The 23711-nt window shown below is 45.9% G+C and overlaps 1 protein-coding gene across 2 annotated transcripts in view; it reads right to left on the reverse strand.

Annotated features, from left to right (window-relative positions):
- TTC27 (tetratricopeptide repeat domain 27) overlaps window positions 1–23711 on the reverse strand; it is a 635517-nt gene that overhangs the window by 404436 nt on the left and 207370 nt on the right. For both annotated transcript variants that reach the window (XM_073557610.1, XM_073557609.1), the window contains 2 exons: window positions 15068–15201; window positions 1165–1277 (listed from right to left, as the gene is read on the reverse strand). In XM_073557610.1, coding sequence (XP_073413711.1) covers window positions 1165–1277; window positions 15068–15201 — 247 coding nt within the window. The remainder of the gene's footprint in view (window positions 1–1164; window positions 1278–15067; window positions 15202–23711) is intronic.

The following is a 23711-nucleotide window of genomic DNA, read 5'->3' on the forward strand; positions in this document are numbered from 1 at the left end:
CATAGAATGCCATAACCTAGCGCATCGCATGTGTTAGCGAAGTGCCGTTAGGCTGCGACAGACCCTCGGAGGCAGTCTACAGCGTTTGATGGTCCGTCACGGTTCATGCAGATGGAGCAGCTGCGCTAACGTGATCGCACAAACGCGATCAAAAGAGTAGTGTTAGCGCAGTCTGTTTAAGACATCCGTTAAACGGACAGCCATAACGCAATACGAACCTAGCCTAAGCTCTTAATACTTTGCAGGAAGACATAAAATGCAGACTTTTTGCCTCCTCCTGTAGGGACTTCCTAATATGACTATTGTGTACTACTCATCCAGTGACCATTCACATGCGTTAACTAACCCAAACCACAAAATTAGTGGCGGTCTCAACGGTGGGGTGACCGATGTATAATAAAAGTTTTATTCATGGGAAGAACGCCTGATGCATGAGATTTAGATGTTGCAGAGTGCCTGCCCTGGCAAGACCCACAAACTACGGAAGTACCACGCTTGATATGAGTCATGGCTGGAATGCCCCTTAAGGTCCTTTAAATACATGTTGCCAGAATACTTCTGCTAGCAAGGCTGGTTTCTGACCTCGCTGCAATGCCAAACAACATCAAGTATTATGGGCAGATTCTACTGTAGATTTCAACTGAAGACATAAGATAAGCAGCAAAAATCCATGGCAAATGACACTTTTTTTTCTGCTATTTGTGGATAAACTATTGATAACCCTTTTCACACGTCTTGTATAGTATTGTAATTTGCCATAACTAATCAGTGCAGAATTCGTAACAAAAATCCGCTACAAATCCATTGTATCTACATGGGACATTAAGAGGAGGACTACAAGAACAACGATATATTATTGCTAAAGTAAGCACTAAAAGCAGAAAAGTAACCAAAGTTTACTAAAACACTAAGGCTCAATGTACTCTTTGCGGTTATAATAGTCACGAGCAGCAGTATATCCTATAGAGGGGGTTGGTACATAATTGCAAGTTCTATAATCACCTTGGTTTTTTTAATTCATACCCAAAATTGAACCAAGATACAAAGTGTAATATGGGTTCGTTTTAGTATTTACAGACGTTATTCATTGTAAGCACTTTAGTTAATGGTGTGCAATATTATTCATTTATATAAGAAAATGAAAGAGAGTCATTTACCACTTACCAAACCCCCAGAATAAGAGCCAGCTCTTCTGCACACAGATCAGGCATCTGGAATTGATCGGGATCTGCTAGCTTGATTTTATTAAGAACCGTGTCATCCTGTAACTCTTGGTTCTGTCAGGGAAAAAGTCATAATTGAAACCATAAATGTGAAGATCTTGTAACATCACACAACAATTCTTACAGGGATTTAGTCTGGTTACAGATAAACTTGATAAAGCTTTGTCTGCCCAGTTCATAAAACTAGAATATAGACAGAAAATACAGATACAGCATTGTCTGAAAGGGCCTCATCTGGCAAGTCATTCTTGCCTACAGACAAAGAATGTTTTAGGAGATTTATGGCGTTTTTATGAATATTATATAAAAGACGTGTTCAGTTTCTGAAACAAAATGTGAATAATAAAAAGATAGCACAGTGCTGGACAACCCTTCTCAACAGCTCCACTATCCGTCATAAAATAAAACAAATGGCATACTTGCTCCTGGAACTGGCGATGTTCCTCTGATCATAGGTCCAGCAGAGTCATGTACTTTATTATTCTACAATGAGCAGTGGAGCGGTTCAAAAGGCTTTGTCAAGTGGTAAAACTAAAAAAAAAAGGAACTCAATTCTAAGAATCCTCTAACAACACTGTATGAGCCACAGTGTGAGACCCACAGAAGGACACTTGTTCTGGCAAACAAGGCTGTCTAATGGAAAAGCAAGACCACCATGTAAGGCCTCTTTCACACATCAGGTTTTCGCCGTCAGGCGCGATCCGGCGCTTTTGACAGAAACCGGATCCGGCGAAATGCAATGCCGGATCCGGTTTCCCCCCCATTGACTTGCATTTGTGCCGGATCGCGCCGGATGGCCATGCGTTTCATCCGGTTTTCGCCGGATCCGGCAATGTTTCATTGCTTTTTCACACAATGAAAGCCTATGAGCGCCGCAATGCGCCGGATTCCGGCGAAAGCCGGATCCGGCGGCCGGATCGGGTTTTTTGGTCTGACCATGCTCAGTAGCTCTGCCCACAAGACATATATAAAAGCAAGACAGTGGGACCCACAGCCACACCCAACATGCCACCCAAGAAAGCAACCAAGCGAAGCAGGAGAAGGCAGGAGACCACTGCAGCACCATCAGCACCACCACCACCCCAAATGGAGCAGCAAATGGAACATGCTGAGGAGGGGAGGCCAGCAGCAGATGAGAGACGGTAATTATCAAATCCCCCATTCCTCCAAACTAGGGCTATTGAATATCAAGATATTCATTGGCCCTTTGTTTCTCTTTATTCAACAGCCGCCCAATAGATGCAGCAGCAGCAGCAGCAATGGCAGCAGCTGGAACACCACCCACAGGCATGGAGTGTGGCCACCAGGAAGACAGCACATCATCTTCTGGGAGCCCTCCCTCGCATCGTCAGCGTTTGATGGTAAGTTTTTATTTCCAAAATCCATCTTCTCTGTAATATATGTCTATTCATTGCCTTTTATTTCAAAACAGGATTCACAAGATGAAGAGGAGCTCCCAGAAGAAGAAGGAAGGGGTGGACAGACACCTGGAGTGGGCTCACAATTGGTAAGTTTTTTGCATCAAACGCAGAAACACAACATCACACTACACACAACACATAGAAAACAATGTTCTGCAGACCACACACAGCAAACAAATGCCTACATCCAAAGACATAACATTTTTTGTTTTCTTCTCTAGTCTTCCCAATCTGGTGCTCGGCCAAGAGGTCCTCGCAGTGCCTCCCAGGGTCGTCGGCGACAGCAACGCGGCGGTCACCAGCGTGTAAGTATAAATATTTTTGCTTTGTTTTTTTGCACTTTTTATTTCATTTCTTATGTGGAGGCTAATTATGTTATTTTTGTCTTTTTCTTTAACAGCCTTCACAGCGTGCTCCCGACTCTGACGGTGAGGATGGAGGACTCGATGTGGACCACCTCATCGATCTCGTCCGAGAAAGGGAGCCGCTCTGGAATATGGCTGACCGCCGCCACGCTGACCTTATCGTTACCCGACGACTCTGGGAGGAAATCTGTTCGCTCCTTGTGGGCCGCTGGGAGGACCTCGATGTTCGGGCCCAGATTACAGAGCGTAAGTATATACAGTACCGGTTGCTTGATGTAAACCAGTGTTTCCCGAACTCCAGTCCTCGTGGTCCCCACGGATCATGTGTTCAGGATTTCTATTTACTATGGAAATCCTGAAAACATGACCCCTGGGGACCATGAGGACTGGAGTTTGGGAAACACTGATGTTGTATACTAACCACTCCTTTCTCGTTTCAGGGAACAGAATTGTGAATCGGTGGCGGTCTGTGAGGGATCGTTTCAAGAAGGAGTTCAATAAAGAGATGCGGGCCCCGAGTGGATCTGGAGGACGCAGGAGCAAGTACAAGTACGCAGAAGCCCTGTCGTTCCTCCGGGAAACAATGGTCACCAGAAGGTAAATATTACACACCACATGTGAAAAAAAAATGTTAGATGTAAATTTTTTTTTCAGCCAGGGCCATACCATGTCAGTATTTTAATTGTTTTTTTTTCTCTTTATTCCACAGCACGGTGAGCAGCACTCGGGAGCCTGCACGATTGGACCCTTCTGAGGCGATCCATGAGGAGACCGGCACCGAGGGACACTTCGACCGCCCCGGTACATCTGCACCTTCCCAGCCTTACCACACATTCGACCCATCTGTCCCATCCACCAGCACAGGAGCATCGTGGCCGCCTACATTACATGAAGCTGCTGGTGAGGAGATCGCTTTCCCTTTACCCCACCCTTCTGCCCCTGCCACCTCTAGTACACCTGCGGGTACTGGGCGGCAGCGGCAGAGGGGTCAGGAAAAGACTTATGCGCCAGAGTTCTTGCATCTGAATGCATCTTTCCAGAACTGTCTAAAAGTCTTGTCAGAGCAAATCTCCGCAGGCTATCAGCAGATCAACTCCAGCATTCTGGAGGTGAAGACACTTCTGCAAACCATGCATTCAGAAGCAAGATCTTCGCCAAACCACACCTTTTTCAGGTCTGTTGTGGAGCGCATGGAAACACTCTCTCCTGCCCAGCAGATGCATGTAATGCATTCATGCCACGCTGCTCTCCAGCAAGTTACCTCCCAACCTCCTCCTCCCACCACAGTAGTTCCTCCACCTGCACCCCCTCCAGCCACTTTCCATCCTCCCCCTCCTATTACATCTACACCCCCTCCAGCCACTTTCCCTCCTCCCCCTCCTATTACATCTACACCCCCTCCAGCCACTTTCCATCCTCCCCCTCCTATTACATACCATCCACCTCCCCAGCACCATCCACCTCCCCAGCACCATCCACCTCCCCAGCACCAGCAACCTCCCCAGCACCAGCAACCTCCCCAGCACCAGCAACCTCCCCAGTACCAGCAACCTCCCCAGTACCAGCAACCTCCCCAGTACCTGCAAACTCCCCAGTACCAGCAACCTCACCAGTACCAGACATCTCCCCACTTCCAGCAACCTGCCCCGTACCAGACATCTCCCCACTTCCAGCAACCTGCCCCGTACCAGACATCTCCCCACTTCCAGCAACCTGCCCCGTACCAAACTCCTTCCCCATACAACTTGCCATCAACATCATCTGCTCCTACAGTCCCTGCCCAACCCTCCACTCCACCACCCACCACCTCTTCTGCTTCCCACATGTCCACCCATTCTGTAGTTTTTTCCACACCTTCACCTCTAACTGTTCCTTCCCCACCACGATCCCAGTCCTCTCTCCACACTCCCAGTGTCGAAGTGTCCCGCAGCCCCTACAGCAGTATTTCCACCACACACTACACAGATTTATAATGTGTGTATTTAAATAAAAATGACCAGTTTTATAGTTTCAAAGTTTTATTAAACAAGTTTATTAAAATTTTAAAAAAGTTTACTAAAAAAAACATTTTTCAATAAAAGTTAAATTATTTTACACTGGTTGTCTGTCATTTGTTTCTGCGGCGAAAAAGGTTAAATACAGGGTATTTAAAAGGTGAAATGGTATTCAAAACTAGGTATATAACTGTGGGTAAATTTTAGCTTTTTGCCACAGTTGTGTTCCTGGTTGTGTTTGAAGCAAAGTATTTCACCTAAAAAGTTGTGTTTATTGTTGGTGATTTCCTAACAATGTACACAACTTTTGTTAAAAGGTGAAATACTTTGCATAAAACACAACCAGGTACACACCTGTGGCCTAAAGCTAAAAATAGAGACCATGACAAGATAGCCAACTTTGGTTGGCAAAGGTATATACTGTTGGTACAGAAGGTACACAAGTTTGGTTGGGCACAAATCTTTCACACTCTGTCATCCTGCCAGTGTACTCTGCCTTGAGGTGACATAAAGTATAGTGCAAAATTGTCCCTCATTACTGAAACCGTCACAGAACTTCTAGTGGTAATGTCATGGTAATCTTGCAAGGTGGTTTCTTCAGAGGTGTCCTCAATGGAAATGGGTTCCTTGCAGATAACAAAATTGTGGAGTACCACGCACGCTTTGATCACCTCGTCCACAGTTTCTGTCTTGAGGTTGATCGCAGTCAATAGGACCCGCCATTTGGCTGTCAGAATACCAAAGGTACATTCAACCATTCTTCTTGCTCTTGTGAGGCGGTAATTAAAAATGCGTTTTGGTCTTGTCAATCCTCTGCTAGAGTACGGTTTCAAAAGGTGTTCTGACAGCTGGAAGGCTTCATCCCCTACACAGACAAATGGCATAGGTGGACCAGATGTTTGCGGCAGCGGTCTAGGTGGTGGGAACTGGAAGGTGTTTCCATACAGTTTACGCCCCATGGCAGACAGTTTGAAAACTTGAGAGTCATTGGAGCGGCCATAGGCCCCAATATCAACCGCAATAAATTTGTATTCCGCGTCAGCGATGGCCATGAGGACAATTGAAAAATATTTCTTGTAATTGAAATATTCCGATCCCGATCCAGCTGGCTTTACAATGCGGATATGTTTCCCGTCCACAGCGCCCAAGCAGTTTGGAAACTGACATATCTGTTGAAACTTGTCAGCAATTTCAATCCACCTCTCTGTTGTGGGCTCTGGTAAAAACTCTTCAGCTAAGGAGTCCCACAGTGCACGGCATGTGTACTTCACAATTCCAGATATGGTGGAAATCCCGAGTCTGTACTGGAAATGCAGTGACGAAAGGGATTCTCCAGTTGCAAGAAATCTGTGGGGAATTAAAAAACAATAAATTAGTTTTAAATCACAGCATTACATACCAAAACTGACCTATAACACTTGGAGATGCAAACTACCACCAACAAGATTGCAGTGAAAGTGTGCTCTGATGCGAGCATATCCAATAAATGTGGCTTACCTTAAAGTCACCATCAGACGCTCTGCGGGTGAAACAGAGAAGCGGCAATAGGTGTCCGCTTTTCTTATGAGGTGTGCAATGCGCTCCACCAAGTAATCAAAATTCTCCATTTTCATCCTAACATATCCAAAAAATTTATCCGGGTTTCGTCGAAGGTCCATGCATAGTGTAGAATAGACCCCACGCGTCATTCTCTTGGCTGTGATGGGGTGGAATCACAAACGTCGTCTACGATGCCTGATGCGCTGCTGTCTCGCTCTCTCCTTCTCCAGAACAATCACCCTCAAACGATTCGCCTCCGCTGTAAAATCCGCCAAATTCTTCAAAATATTTCCAATGACAACATCCATCTTCGCCAGTAACTTGCTCTTCTCTCCAACCTGCACTTTCTCCTCTACAACCTGTCAAAGAAGGGCTGTAGGAACATGCTATATATAGTTTTCCAGTAGCCAATCCCGTTCGGAAGGCCACAAGGGTCAATTTTAAAAACCGGATCCGGCGTAATCCGTCGAAAAACGGATAGAAAAACGGATGAACCGGATGAGACGGATCCGGTTTTGTCTGTCAAGAAAAAGACGGATCCGGCAGAAAACCGGATCCGTCACATCCAGTTTTACGAAACATTTGCCGGATCCGGCGTTCCGGCACGACGCCGGATCGCGCCTGACGCCGAAAACCTGATGTGTGAAAGTAGCCTAATACTACTTTCCCCCTGCAGTGGAAGTCTCCCATTATTATTACTAACTTTTGGATCAAAGTAAGCCAAATGATTATTGGAGAAAACACAAGGCTTTGATCAGCTTTAATCTTTACATTTAATAATCAAAAAACAAAATTGCCTTAAGGAAACTTTAGGCTGGATTCAATGATCCAAGGAAAGCAGCATAATAACGGCGCACTCACTGGATCCTGAACCACCTTTAAACCATTCTGCTACCCAGGTAAATCCATTAACTGAAACAGGCTTTAGCAGTCATCCTAATAATCGATAGCACCAGTAAAAACAGAGGTGACCACTTCTCCTATTAGTAGTACTATGCCCATTCTATGTAGTTTATCTCTCCAGTGACAGTGGCATCTTCATATCTTTAATACATACATTCGCTCTCTATGGGCCTCCTGGAAAAAGCCAAGCGCCATTGTGAGCAACCACACAGAAAATAAACACGGCACAGGTTGCACATTAGCACTGCCGCTCCATTCTAACGGAGATAATAGAAGTTGTCCATTCTTTTGATTGGTGCAGGTCTCAGCAGTTGGACCCCTACTAATCAACAAGTTATAAATTATCCAGTGGACAACCCCTTTAAGGATAAGTGCGCACTGTACTTGGAGCCACTGTAGAGTGTTTAAGCCAATTAGTCATCCATGCTTCCAGGGCTGTGAAGTCGGTAAGCCAAAGTTCCGACTTAGGCTAGTTTCACACTTGCTTTTTTTTGCAGCGCGTTTTTCCCGCAAAAAAACGCATTGAAAAAACGCATACAAAAGCATACAACTGCTGCGTTTTTTTCAAGCATTTTTATGAGCATGCATGAAAAAAACGCAGCGTTTTTATGCGTTTGTATGCGTTTTTAGTGCGTTTTTACCGCGTTTGCGTTTTTTTCCAACATTAGGTGGCCCCTCACACTAACCCAAACCATGACTTTACTAACCCTGACCCTAACCCTAACCCTAACCCTGACCCTAACCCTTAACCAAACCATACTTAACCCTAACCCAAACCCTAAACCCTAACTAACCCTAACCGTGACCTTAACCCTGACCCTAACCCTAACCCTAACCCTGACCCTAACCCTTAACCAAACCATACTTAACCCTAACCCAAACCCTAACTAACCCTAAACCCTAACTAACCCTAACCCTGACCTTAACCCTGACCCTAACCCTAACCCTGACCCTAACCCTTAACCAAACCATACTTAACCCTAACCCAAACCCTAAACCCAAACTAACCCTAACCCTGACCTTAACCCTGACCCTAACCCTAACCCTGACCCTAACCCTGACCCTAACCCTAACCCTGACCCTAACCCTTAACCAAACCATACTTAACCCTAACCCTGACCCTAACCCTTAACCAAACCATACTTAACCCTAACCCTGACCCTAACCCTAACCCTGACCCTAACCCTTAACCAAACCATACTTAACCCTAACCCTGACCCTAACCCTTAACCAAACCATACTTAACCCTAACCCTGACCCTAACCCCAACCCTGACCCTGACCCTAACCCTAACCCTAAACCCCCTTAACTAACCCTAACTCTAACCCAAACCCCTAAATTCCATGGTTAACAAAAAAAAACGCATGTGCAAAAAAACGCATACATGAGCATGCCAGTGCGCATGTATGCGCATCCATAGGCTATAATGGCCATTTTTAGCGCAAAACGTGCGCATACGTGCGCATGCGCTTTTTTGCAGGGCCAAAAAATGCAACATGCTGCGTCTGGAAAATACAAACGCACACCCCAAAAAAACGCAGCGCATGAAAATCGCATACGTGCACTTACCAGCGCGCAGGTATGCGCACCCATGTTAAATATAGGGGAAAAAACGCATGCGCACGTATGCGTTTTTTTCCAGCGCAAAAAAACGCAAATGTGAAACCAGCCTTAGACTCCTCAGTTTCCCTGACCCCCCGACTCAACAGGACTGCCTCACTACTGACCATGTACATAAAGAGCAGCACAGATTCATCTCAGCTATTACCCCACAGCACTGGTCACTACTGAGCATGTACATAAAGTGCAGCACAGATTCATCTACACTCCGACTCCACAGCACTGGTCACTACTGAGCATGTACATAAAGTGCAGCACAGATTCATCTCCACTCCGACTCCACAGCACTGGTCACTACTGAGCATGTACATACAGTGCAGTACAGATTCATCTCCACTCCGACCCCACAGCACTGGTCACTACTGAGCATGTACATAAAGTGCAGCACAGATTCATCTCAGCTATTACCCCACAGCACTGGTCACTACTGAGCATGTACATAAAGTGCAGCACAGATTCATCTTCACTCCGACCCCACAGCACTGGTCACTACTGAGCATGTACATAAAGTGCAGCACAGATTCATCTCCACTCCGACCCCACAGCACTGGTCACTACTGAGCATGTGCATAAAGTGCAGCACAGATTCATCTCCACTCCGACTCCACAGCACTGGTCACTACTGAGCATGTACATAAAGTGCAGTACAGATTCATCTCCACTCCGACCCCACAGCACTGGTCACTACTGAGCATGTACATAAAGTGCAGTACAGATTCATCTCCACTCCGACCCCACAGCACTGGTCACTACTGAGCATGTACATAAAGTGCAGTACAGATTCATCTCCACTCCGACCCCACAGCACTGCTCACTACTGAGCATGTGTATAAAGTGCAGCACAGATTCATCTCCACTCCGACCCCACAGCACTGGTCACTACTGAGCATGTACATAAAGTGCAGCACAGATTCATCTTCACTCCGACCCCACAGCACTGGTCACTACTGAGTATGTACATAAAGTGCAGCACAGATTCATCTACACTCCGACTCCACAGCACTGCCACACTGCTGAGCATGTGCATAAAGTGCAGCACAGATTCATCTCCACTCCGACCCCACAGCACTGGTCACTACTGAGCATGTACATAAAGTGCAGTACACATTCATCTCCACTCCGACCCCACAGCACTGGTCACTACTGAGCATGTACATAAAGTGCAGTACAGATTCATCTCCACTCCGACCCCACAGCACTGGTCACTACTGAGCATGTGCATAAAGTGCAGCACAGATTCATCTCCACTCCAACTCCACAGCACTGGTCACTACTGAGCATGTACACTCACTGGCCACTTTATTAGGTACACCTGTCCAACTGTGTGTTAAGACTTAATTTCTAATCAGCCAATCACATGGCGGCAACTCAGTGCATTTAGGCATGTAGACATGGTCAAGACAATCTCCTGCAGTTCAAACCGAGCATCAGTATGGGGAAGAAAGGTGATTTGAGTGCCTTTGAACGTGGCATGATTGTTGGTGCCAGAAGGGCTGGTCTGAGAATTTCAGAAACTGCTGATCTACTGGGATTTTCACGCACAACCATCTCTAGGGTTTACAGAGAATGGTCCGAAAAAGAAAAAAAATCCAGTGAGTGGCAGTTCTGTGGCCGGAAATGCCATGTTGATGCCAGAGGTCAGAGGAGAATGGGCAGACTGGTTCGAGCTGATAGAAAGGCAACAGTGACTCAAATTGCCACCCGTTACAACCAAGGTAGGCAGAAGAGCATCTCTGAACGCACAGTGCGTCGAACTTTGAGGCAGATGGGCTACAGCAGCAGAAGACCACACTGGGTACCACTCCTCTCAGCTAAGAACAGGAAACTGAGGCTACAATTTGCACAAGCTCATCGAAATTGGACAGTAGAAGATTGGAAAAACGTTGCCTGGTCTGATGAGTCTCGATTTCTGCTGCGACATTCGGATGGTAGGGTCAGAATTTGGCGTAAACAACATGAAAGCATGGATCCATCCTGCCTTGTATCAACGGTTCAGGCTGGTGGTGGTGGTGTCATGGTGTGGGGAATTTTTTCTGGGCACTCTTTGGGCCCCTTGGTACCAATTGAGCATTGTTGCAACGCCACAGCCTACCTGAGTATTGTTGCTGACCATGTCCATCCCTTTATGACCACAATGTACCCAACATCTGATGGCTACTTTCAGCAGGATAATGCGCCATGTCATAAAGCTCGAATCATCTCAGATTGGTTTCTTGAACATGACAATGAGTTTACTGTACTCAAATGGCCTCCTCAGTCACCAGATCTCAATCCAATAGAGCATCTTTGGGATGTGGTGGAACGGGAGATTCGCATCAGGGATGTGCAGCCGACAAATCTGCGCCAACTGTGTGATGCCATCATGTCAATATGGTCCAAAATCTCTGAGGAATGCTTCCAGCACCTTGTTGAATCTCTGCCACGAAGAATTGAGGCAGTTCTGAAGGCAAAAGGGGGTCCAACCCCTTACTAGCATGGTGTACCTAATAAAGTGGCCAGTGAGTGTACATAAAGTGCAGTACAGATTCATCTCCACTCCGACCCCACAGCACTGGTCACTACTGAGCATGTGCATAAAGTGCAGCACAGATTCATCTCCACTCCGACTCCACAGCACTGGTCACTACTGAGCATGTACATAAAGTGCAGTACAGATTCATCTCCACTAAGACTCCACAGCACTGGTCACTACTGAGCATGTACATAAAGTGCAGCACAGATTCATCCCAACTCCGACTCCACAGCACTGGTCACTACTGAGCTTGTACATAAAGTGAAGCACAGATTCATCTCATCCACGACCCCACAGCACTGGTCACTACTGAGCATGTACATAAAGTGCAGCACAGATTCATCTCCACTCCAACCCCACAGCACTGGTCACTACTGAGCATGTACATAAAGTGCAGCACAGATTAATCTCCACGCCGACCCCACAGCACTGGTCACTACTGAGCATGTACATAAAGTGCTGCACAGATTCATCGCCACTCCGACCCCACAGCACTGGTCACTACGGAGCATGTACATAAAGTGCAGGACAGATTAATCTCCACTCCGACTCCACAGCACTGGTCACTACTGAGCATGTACATAAAGTGCAGCACAGATTCATCTCCACTCCGACCCCACAGCACTGGTCACTACTGAGCATGTATATAAAGTGCTGCACAGATTCATCGCCACTCCGACTCCACAGCACTGCCTCACTACTGAGCATGTACATAAAGTGCAGAACTGATTCATCTCCACTCTGACCCCACAGCACTGGTCACTACTGAGCACGGGCAGCACGGTGGCTCAGTGGTTAGCGCTGCAGCCTTGCAGCGCTGGGGTCCTGGGTTCGAATCCTACCAAGGACAACATCTGCAAGGAGTTTGTATGTTCTCCCCGTGTTTGCGTGGGTTTCCTCCGGGCACTCCGGTTTCCTCCCACACTCCAAAAACATACTGATAGGGAATTTAGATTGTGAGCCCCTTCGGGGACAGTGATGAAAATGTGTGCAAACTGTGAAGCGCTGCGGAATATGTTAGCGCTATATAAAAATAAAGATTATTATTATTATTATTATGTGCATAAAGTGTAGCACAGATTCATCTCGTCTACAACTCCACAGCACTGGTCACTACTGAGCATGTACATAAAGTGAAGCACAGATTCATCTCATCTACGACTCCACAGCACTGCATCACTACTGAGCATGTACATAAAGAGCAGCACAGATTCATCTCCACTCTGACTCCACAGCACTGGTCACTACTGAGCATGTACATAAAGTGCAGTACAGATTCATCTCAACTACGACCCCACAGCACTGCCTCACTACTGAGCATGTACATAAAGAGCAGCACAGATTCATCTCCACTCTGACTCCACAGCACTGGTCAATACTGAGCATGTACATAAAGTGCAGCACAGATTCATCTCCACTCCGACTCCACAGCACTGGTCACTACTGAGCTGTACATAAAGTGCAGCACAGATTCATCTCCACTCTGACTCCACAGCACTGGTCACTACTGAGCATGTACATAAAGTGCAGCACAGATTCATCTCCACTCTAACCCCACAGCACTGGTCACTACTGAGCATGTACATAAAGTGCAGCACAGATTCATCTCCACTCCGACCCCACAGCACTGGTCACTACTGAGCATGTACATAAAGTGCAGCACAGATTCATCTCCACTCTGACTCCACAGCACTGGTCACTACTGAGCATGTACATAAAATACAGCACAGATTCATCTCCACTCTGACTCCACAGCACTGGTCACTACTGAGCATGTACATAAAGTGCAGCACAGATTCATCTCAACTAAAAGCTGAGATCCTTACAATAGGAGCAGAACAGACATTTATAGAATATTTTATAACTTTCCCAAATTCTGATGAAAAAGTAACATCACATCCTGCATTGTGCTGTTCTCAATTTATTACATATTTTAGGAGTCGGTCCATTAAATACCGACTCCACCAAAATGAACACTGACTCCACGACTGACTGCACAGCCCTGCTTGCTGTTATCAACTATAGAGATAAATTGCAAAGTAAACCATATACACATGCATATTTCTTTTTGCAGTGGCTCTCATTTGTAGACACATACTGACTAGACAGAGGCAAAAAGCACACTTTGAACGGGGCCTATGGGAATATTAAGGCACATGCCAGAGACTTTTCTTGGCGTATACATTCGGCTAAGCGCACAGATGTTGAATGTACTTAGCTTTAGGCCAAATTTTGTGGTTGTATCCTGAGGAAGAAGTGTGTTAAACTTTGAAACACATCGATAATAAAAACTGCATTACTATAGCTCCTTGTATACGGGTATTTCATAATTTAACCAGCAGCACGGAATAATTCACAAATTTTTCCTTCTCATTTGCATCTAGTCTGGTGATTGTGGATCTGCAGCGGCTGATCAGTCACTAAAAGTTGCGTATACAACTATAAGACCCTATTTGCGCTTATTTGCTCCCAAGTCCTCCCATAATTAGGCAAAATTAACACTTTCAAGTGTCCGCTGACCCAAATTCAACAGCCTTATAGGCGTATATGACACTGTCAAGTTTGGGTCAGGAGACTCGTAAGTAAGTCGATGCATCACTGTCCGTGCTAGAACAGCAAAACACGGATGTGTGAATCCGGCCTCAGTCAGAAGATCGGATACACAGGTGAAAGCAGTCATTGAAAATTGGCCGATCAATTTCTGTATGACTATGGGAAACCAAGGTTCACTTAGAATCACATTATTATAACAGTGCTGCGGCAAAGGTTGCGTGAGAGTGTCATTAGCAATCATGCAATCTATCTTAGATAGAGAGATGGATGGATGGATGGAGAAAGGTCCACATCTTGGACCGAAAAGTCGCACATGGGCCAATAAATCACACTTATTTTTTCTATGGGAGTGCTGCCTTCGTTCTTTTGGACGATAGATAGATAGATAGATAGATAGATAGATAGATAGATAGATAGATAGATAGATAGATAGGCCTGATTTTGAGTCATGAGATCTGGCAGAAAATGAATCATCCTGCAGTAAACATGAACTGTTGAAAATGAAATGTCTTCACAACGCTTGCACTCTACCACTTAAAGGAAAACGCAAAGAAAAGAGAAGCCAGGCTTTTTTTTTTTAAACCTGCATACGTCTAGATATGAAATAATTAACTATATACGAGTCTCTTCAGAAGATTCAGACAAATGTGTGATTTACGGTTTAGATGATCCTTGAGGAAAACTGAAATATTATCTTCATTATTATTAAAATATATATTTTTCTATTATCTGTGTTTAAATGAGAACAATATATGTCTATTATCTAACACTGGGCCGCAGAGACAGACAACAAAATAGCAAATTGTACTCAGACAACATTCGGCAGCTGGTGAACATTTTGGTGATGGAAGGAAAGGGTTAAACACGTGGGAGATGATGCAGTGATGAAATGGTTAACCAAGATGCCAGCACAACGGCTCATTTTCCTTTTTCATACCTTAGGCAAGTTCTCTACAGGGGTTGGCGCGGGCGTTAGTCCATTGCGTAAGAAGGAATCTCCTTCCCTTCGCACATCTAGAACAAGTTGAGCCAAGTCGTTTTCCTGAAACCGCGTCCGTTTTCCCAAAGCACCTGCAGGAAATGAAGACACAGTTCACATCAATTTACTGCCCGTCAGGGAACAGTCCCAGCTCCTCTGGTTTTTTTTAGTCTTTTGCTTTACAGGAGAAGAAAATGCCGCCATTGAGACAGTTAACTCTTCCGGTGTGGAACGCCAGGAGTGTGCATGGTGCAAGCATCCACAGACACTGCAGGTGACAAGTGACCAGGTCTGCTCCGAGTCACTGTGCAGCGCTGCGAGGTTTCTATACCGCTCACACCTAATCATTCCATGGGGACGCTCCCACACAGCACAGCCAGAGACGCCAGCTCGCATCCTCCTTTGTTCTAAATGTGTCCAACATGAAAAATAATCACAAATTTATGAGGTTACCAGCCAGCTTCCTACAGAAACGGCATTTTCATAGAGAAATAATGGCCTAATGACTGCGTCTCTCTGATGCATAGAATGGGTGATTTCTGTGCAGGATCCATCATAAAGATGCTGATGAAAGCTAGAAAAGAAAAAGAAATTAAATACAGGGTTTTGAAGGAACGTAGGTGCCTTTTCATGTGAATCTTCGGTATATGTTATGGAATCATTTACTGCTCTAATACAAATATAATGGCACAAGGATATTACAGGAGAGTACACTGAGTGGTACACACACAAACACACAGAGGCGCACACACACACAGGCTGGAGTCACACAGCACATGGCATCTGATGCGAGAGTGTCAGCCGAGGGTCAGTGCTCTGCGCTCCAATCTTCTTGCACGATAGGATCGGGGCACAATTGCGGAGGAGACAGAGAAAGTCAATTCTTCATCTCTACTGCTGCCGGTGTCGTCAGGAATTGCACTGCACTCGGGTGATATCTGAGTGCAGTGCGATGCTTCTCTCGCACCCATAGACTTATATGAGTGAGCCGAGTCTCACTGTCAATAGCAGCATGCTGTGAAGTTCTCTACTGCTGAATTGGCATGAGAAAATAATCGCAGATCTGAGCTACCCCACAGTAAAACACTGGGTCGAGTGTTATGCGATGCTTTATTTCATAGCACTCGGCCGTGTTATACGATAGTGTGATTCCAGCCATACACACACAAAAGTGCGGGCACGCACAGACAGACAAGCACGCACATATATGAGCACTGTCATGCAGCGATCACTAAGCGGGTTGGGGTACACGCACTTGGCAGCGATATTTAAACAAACAGCAACCGTTTCTTCATTTACATAAGTCCATTCCTGGATTGTTATACATCCATAAACCACGGTAGGCCATGTAGACATCACAGAACCAACATACAATCCATTTCATTTGCGGTTATGTCCGCACAGTTCAGTAGCTGACACCCGTCAGTTCACAATTTCCCAGGCTATGGAATATCTGGTTAAAGGGAATCTGTCACCCCTTTTTTCAGATATCATATAATGATATTCAATTGTGTGTTACCTAAGTATTGTAGTCATACTTTTTATCCCCCCTGTCCCCGCACCTTTGATGCATAAATACCATTTTTATCACTCATCAGATTTATGGAAATCGCCGCGGTCCATATGCATATGAAGACAAAGCATACTGCGCAAGCACGAACGGCCTTATCAATGCGCAGGCGCGAATAAAGAACGCCATCTGTTATATTCACAGAAGAAATTACATCCAGCAAGCCAAGGTGGGGGAAGAATAAGCCATGCCCATCGAACTGGACCGCGGTGATTTCCATAAATCTGAAGAGTGATAAAAGAGGTATTTATGCATCAAAGGTGCAGGGACAGGAGGGATAAAAAGTATGACTACAATACTTTGGTAACACACAATTGAATGATATCATTATATGATATCTCATAAAAGGGGTGACAGATTCCCTTTAACAGATTCTCAGGTTTCCCAGACTGGTTTCATAGTGGTCCTGCCACCAGTCCAGATCCTCAGTAGCTTCATTGAGTTTCAGGAGCTCCAGCTAGCTCCAGTCTCACACGTGACCATCACCTCCACATGTGGTGCAACCAGGAAGCCTATAGGACATTTCTGACATCACAGGAACACACCCCTGGGAGGTATGTGGTTAATCAGACACACCCATCATTGGTTAACCCTTAAATCCAGCCATAATAAAATATATAAGTTTGTGGGACAACAAGACCCAGCCAACTGTCTTGGATTTAGATCGCAGCAGACCTCTGTCTGTGCGATACATACCTGTCTCTCATAATACCACTAGTTGGTACCTCACATAACCTCCCCCTCTGTTCAAACCAGTGGGGATGAACACATGACCACGATCTGGGGCCCCGAGAAAGGACGTCCCTCTTGTCTCGAGCTACCAGTTGAGGTGACCCTCTCCATCTACTATAAGCATTGGCTGGTGGAACATGATCCCTCATTGTCACCTGATTCCTTAGAGAGATACCGTCTGTCACTGTCACCAACTTCCTTTTTGTGAAAAATGTGGCATCAGACTTTGTCATCTCACAATACCGAGTCGCGACTTGGTTAGACCTTCCCCGCCCCCGGCGGTCAATACAGCAGTGTGTGATTCACTTTCTACTGTATTGTCACATACACTATTAGGCCTTCTGTCTAGGACCCTCAGCATTGGCTCAGCAGGGAATTCACTACCTCTCAACCTAGTATGCCCACTATCCTCAGGATGTGTTCGGAAAGCTCTCAGTAGGCATCTTTCATCGCCTAGAGACCTGTTTCACCATTTGAAGCTAGCTTCTCCTGTGGCCCGCCTATCACTGGGCGGACCACCACTTTGTTGGGTACCATGATTGAAAGATGGCTTCCATCTTTGGCAGCAACGCTGTCTCTGGATTATTGCTTTTTCCAGCCTTAACTGCTGCACTTCTTTGAGGTGAGTCACCCTATACGTGAGAAGAATCCGCATATTCCCCTGCCCCCACCATGAGGAACGGAACCATACCCACTTCGCTTCGCTATGTATCTTGTCTTCGCCATTATTGAGAATTCTTACTCTCATCACTCAAGACCTTATTCACCATTTCCTGCATGAGTTGTCCATTTTTCCTGATGACTTATCTCAGCAGAGCACTAGGCACCTGGACCACATCTTCCAGTAGACTTCGAGCTTTCCTCATAAGCCCCAGCTGCCTAGCAGCTTCTTCGTTCTTCAACCGGATCAACTGTTTCATGCGAACACACCTCAAAAGTGCATGTCCCTCAGGATAGCCACTCGATCCACAGAAACTTTGGATGTGGACAGAACCACCAGCTGTTTAGCTTCTGGGGACCAGTACACCTTACAGGATTCCACGGCCTTCTTAGGCTGAGTGCGCACGTACTTTTTTGCCCTGCGGATTTTTCAGCGCAGAATTGAAGAAATCCGCAGGTCAAATAACCTGCATTTTTCCTGCGGATTTCTTCCATTTTTGATGCGGTTTTTGTGCGGTTTTCCACTGCGGTTTTCCCCCTGCGGATTTGGAGACTGAGGAGGTGGAAAACTGCACAAAAGAAGTGACATGCTGCGGATTTTGTAGCGCAGGAATACCGCGCGGAAAAATCCGCAGCGTCTGCACAGCGGGTTTTTTTTTCATTGATTTACATGCTACTGTAAATCACACTGCGGATCCACAGCGTTTCTGCGCGGTAAAAACAGCTGCGGATCCGCAGTAATTCTGCATCGTGTGCACACAGCCTTACAGTCGTCATGCACAGACTCTCTGGCACACTCTTCTCTCACTTCTTCAGAAGGCGCTTCAACAATTGACTCTCACCTTTCTCTACTTCAAAGAGATGAAAGCCTTGCTCAGTTTCTGGAATCGGCTCTTTCCGGACGGTTTATCAGAGCGGACACCTACCACTCCATCTTCTCCAAGGCTGCCTCATTCACGACTGATTTTCTGCCTAGTGAACTCTGAGCTCGGACATCTGTCTCCCCATCGTCCTTAGTCGGCACTCAGCAACCTGTCTCCGAGCTCTTCTTGCTTCAACTGCTCCTTTATCCTCCTTAGCTCGTTTCTTCCATCCTCTGAATTGGTTGAGCTTCCACCACTCGAGGAACTATCTGCTTCAGGCCTCACATCTTCTTTGGCTTCTTCCATTACTGCACCCTCGGTCTTCACCTGGGATTCAGCAATGGCAGCTTCAGCCTTCTCATGGGTCTCAGCAGTGTCACCTTCAAAGATTTTCACTCCCTTCAACTCTTCACCCTCAGGGTCTTTGCAGTCTTCAATGTTCTCCACTTCTTCACCAATTACGTTGTTTTTGTTTCCAGCCCCCCTAGAGGTGGATCTATTATTGGTCTGCTCTCCCTGAGCATTGTGGACTCCTGCTCCACCAGCACTTTCCAGGATTTCTTCTCCTATAGCGCCATCAACTGACCGGCCATCAACTGGTTGCGCAGAAACCGGAAAGGACAACCACACCATGTTCTTGGCTGGATCCATCTCCCTGACTTCATTTTGTGGAGCATTGTCGTCACACTGTGTCAGTTACTCTGACAGCCCAATATCTTTCTCAGCCCCACTGGTTGCAACAACACTTCACCTTCTTTCCTGATCTCAGTTTCTGGAAGAGAACTCACAAATGGAGTAAAAGCACATGACATTCTATTATCAGCAAGGGTCACATGGGCCGCTTCTTTCTGGGACATACTCATTCGGCGATGGTAGGATTTGCCTTGCTTGTTGGGCCCTTACTTACTGGACTCCCTTTTTTCCTTTGAGTCACAGTAACACCCGGAGTCTGTGTCACACCCCACAGTATGGTGAACCCCCAAGTCGCTCTCTAAGTTGGTGTCAGCTCCACTCTTTTCAGCTACCACATCACTACCAGTCATACCGTGGTATACTTCAGGTGACGTCAGATCACTAAGTTGAGCAGACGCATACCTTCCTCTAGTCACCCCTACGTCTAAACCATCAATTTTGGGAGGTGTTACTGCCTTAATGTACCCATCTACATCAGCAGAGAGCACTTTATCTTCCTGTAGTAGAGGAACTCCCTTCTCCCACAAGTCCGAGAACAGCCTAGAGTCCCGGCCTATTATCACCGGACAGGTTAAGGTCGGGACTACAGCGACATCATGGCTTGCAATGTTATTGGCCGCCTCGAGGATCACCCTGGACACCAGATAGTCTTTAGTGCCCCCATGCATGCGGGTGACCCCAATCTTCCTTTTGGGTAGTACATGTACATTTGGTGCAGCCCTCACTGGGGTCACCGAGCTCCCAAAATCGATCTGTTTGACCACAGCCTCTGTGTTCATCTGCAGGGCACACCCACATAGCCCCTTGCCGGGTGGGTAGTTCATATGGCAGCCTGGGCACACATAGTACAATTGTCCTCGGCAACAGTCAGTCTGTGCCACCCCTTTGACTTCGGGATGCTCTGCCCTCTTCGGGCAACTACTATCTTTCAAGACTTTGCCCCCTTTTGGGCCATTATCTCCTTTAGGGCCACCACCCTTTTTGGGACTCCGCACCCTATTGGGCAACTACCCAATTTGGGACTCTGTCCACTTTGGGGAAACTACCCCCTTTTAAGATACCATCCCCTTTTGGGCAATTACTCCCTTTTGGGATGTCGCCCCCTTTTGAGTACTTTCCGTGGACACCCCCACCAGCTCCTGAAGATGCCCACGGATCATGGAGTGATAGAACTCCTGGATGGCGTCACTGTAAGCCACTTCACACATGGCTGCTTCGCTTCCCACGGCTGTGGCTGGACCTCCTGGCACCCCCAGTTGTCGTACCCCTGCCGCTGCACAACGATCCACGCCTGGCATTTTGCACAGCTACTGCTGCGCGTCGCTCTTGGTTCTGGCACAGCAAACCTGGGTTGAGTGCCTGGATAACCATCGTAACCCCGCCGAGTTACAGCCAGAAGCTTTAATTTTCGTGGACTCGCCGAGCTACAGCTAGATGCTTGATTCCGCGTGTGCTGTTGCAGCTATAATGTTACCCCCAGCAACTAGGCTGCAATGCTGCAGAAACCAGAATCGTGCACCTCATCCATTTCCCCCAGCAACTGAGCTTATAGGCCTCATCTGTTGCCCCTAGCAAAATGGCTAAAAGAGTGCCCGCATTCTTTCCACCACATGTGACGTAGCGAACACTAAGCGGGTTGGGGTCCACACACTTGGCAGCGATATTTAAACAAATAGCAACCGTTTCTTCATTTATATACAGTTGTGGCCAAAATTATTGACACCCCTGCATTTCTGTCAGATAATACTCAGTTTCTTCCTGAAAATGATTGCAAACACAAATTCTTTGGTATTATTATCTTCATTTAATTTGTCTTAAATGAAAAAACACCAAAGAGAATGAAGCAAAATCAAAACATTGATCATTTCACACAAAACTCCAAAAATGGGCCAGACAAAAATATTGGCACCCTCAGCCTAATACTTGGTTGCACAACCTTTAGCCACAATAACTGCGACCAACCACTTCCGGTAACCATCAATGAGTTTCTTACAATGCTCTGCTGGATTTTTAGACCATTCTTCTTTGGCAAACTGCTCCAGGTCCCTGATATTTGAAGGGTGCCTTCTCCAAAATGCCATTTTTAGATCTCTCCACAGGTGTTCTATGAGATTCAGGTCTGGACTCATTGCTGGCCACCTTAGAAGTCTCCAGTGCTTTCTCTCAAACCATTTTCTAGTGCTTTTTGAAGTGTGTTTTGGGTCATTGTCCTGCTGGAAGACCCATGACCTCTGAGGGAGACAAAGCTTTCTCACACTGGGCCCTACATTATGCTGCAAAATTTGTTGGTAGTCTTCAGACTTCATAATGCCATGCACACGGTCATGCAGTCCAGTGCCAGAGGCAGCAAAACAACCCCAAAACATGAGGGAACCTCTGCCATGTTTGACTGTAGGGACCGTGTTCTTTTCTTTGAATGCCTCTTTTTTTTCTCCTGTAAACTCTATGTTGATGCCTTTGCCCAAAAAGCTCTACTTTTGTCTCATCTGACCAGAGTACATTCTTCCAAAACGTTTTAGGCTTTTTCAGGTAAGTTTTGGCAAACTCCAGCCTGGCTTGTTTATGTCTCGGGGTATGAAGTGGGGTCTTCCTGGGTTTCCAACCATACAGTCCCTTTTCATTCAGACGCCGACGGATAGTACGGGTTGACACTGTTGTACCCTCGGACTGCAGGGCAGCTTGAACTTTATCCAACATCCGCACAATCTTGCGTTGAAATCTCTTGTCAATTTTTCTTTTCCGTCCACATCTAGGGAGGTTAGCCACAGTGCCATGGGCTTTAAACTTCTTGATGACACTGCGCACGGTAGACACAGGAACATTCAGGTCTTTGGAGATGGACTTGTAGCCTTGAGATTGATCATGCTTCCTCACAATTTGGTTTCTCAAGTCCTCAGACAGTTCTTTGGTCTTCTTTCTTTTCTCCATGCTCAATGTGGTACACACAAGGACAGAGGTTGAGTCAACTTTAATCCATGTTAACTGGCTGCAAGTGTGATTTAGTTATTGCCAACACCTGTTAGGTGCCACAGGTAAGTTACAGGTGCTGTTAATTACACAAATTAGAGAAGCATCACATGATTTTTCGAACAGTGCCAATACTTTTGTCCACCCTCTTTTTTATGTTTGGTGTGGAATTATATCCAATTTGGCTTTAGGACAATTCTTTTTGTGTTTTTTCATTTAAGACAAATTAAATGAAGATAATAATACCAAAGAATTTGTGTTTGCAATCATTTTCAGGAAGAAACTGAGTATTATCTGACAGAATTGCAGGGGAGTCAATACTTTTGGCCACAACTGTAAGTCCATTCCTGGTTTATTATACACCCATAAACCATGGTAGGCCATGTAGAGATCACAGAACTGACATACAGTCCATTTCATTTGCGGTTATGTCCGCACAGTTCAATAACTGACACTCGTCAGATCACAATTCCCCAGGCCCTGGGTTACAGTGGGAACGGAAAGTATTCAGACCCCTTTAACATTTTCACTTTTTGTTTCATTACAGCCATTTGGTAAATTCAAAAATATCATTTATTTCTCATTAATGTACACTCTGCACCCCATCTTGACTGGAAAAAAAAAACAAATGTAGACATTTTTGCAAATTTATTAAAAAAGAAAAACTGAAATATCACATGGTCAGAAGTATTGAGACCCTTTAGTCAGTATTGAGTAGAAGCACCCTTTTGAGCTAGTACACCCATGAGTCTTCTTGGGAATGATGCAACAAGTTTTTCACACCTGGATTTGGGGATCCTCTGCCATTCTTCCTTGCAGGTCCTCTCCAGTTCCTTCAGGTTGGATGGTGAATGTTGGTGGACATCAATTTTCAGGTCTCTCCAGAGATGCTCAGTTGGGTTTAAGTCAGGGCTCTGGCCAGGCCAGTAAAGAATAGTCACAGAGTTGATCTAAAGCCACTCATGTTATTTTAGCTGTGTGCTTAGGGTCACTGTCTTGTTGGAAGGTGAACCTTCAGCCAAGTCTGAGGTCCAGAGCACTCTATAAGAGGTTTTCATCCAGCACATCTCTGCACTTGGCCATAATTCATTTTACCTTCAATTGCAATCAGTCATCC

Source organism: Dendrobates tinctorius, unplaced genomic scaffold (assembly GCF_039654945.1).
Source record: "Dendrobates tinctorius isolate UK_male_01 unplaced genomic scaffold, ASM3965494v1 ptg000250l, whole genome shotgun sequence".
Taxonomy (NCBI): Eukaryota; Metazoa; Chordata; class Amphibia; order Anura; family Dendrobatidae; genus Dendrobates; species Dendrobates tinctorius.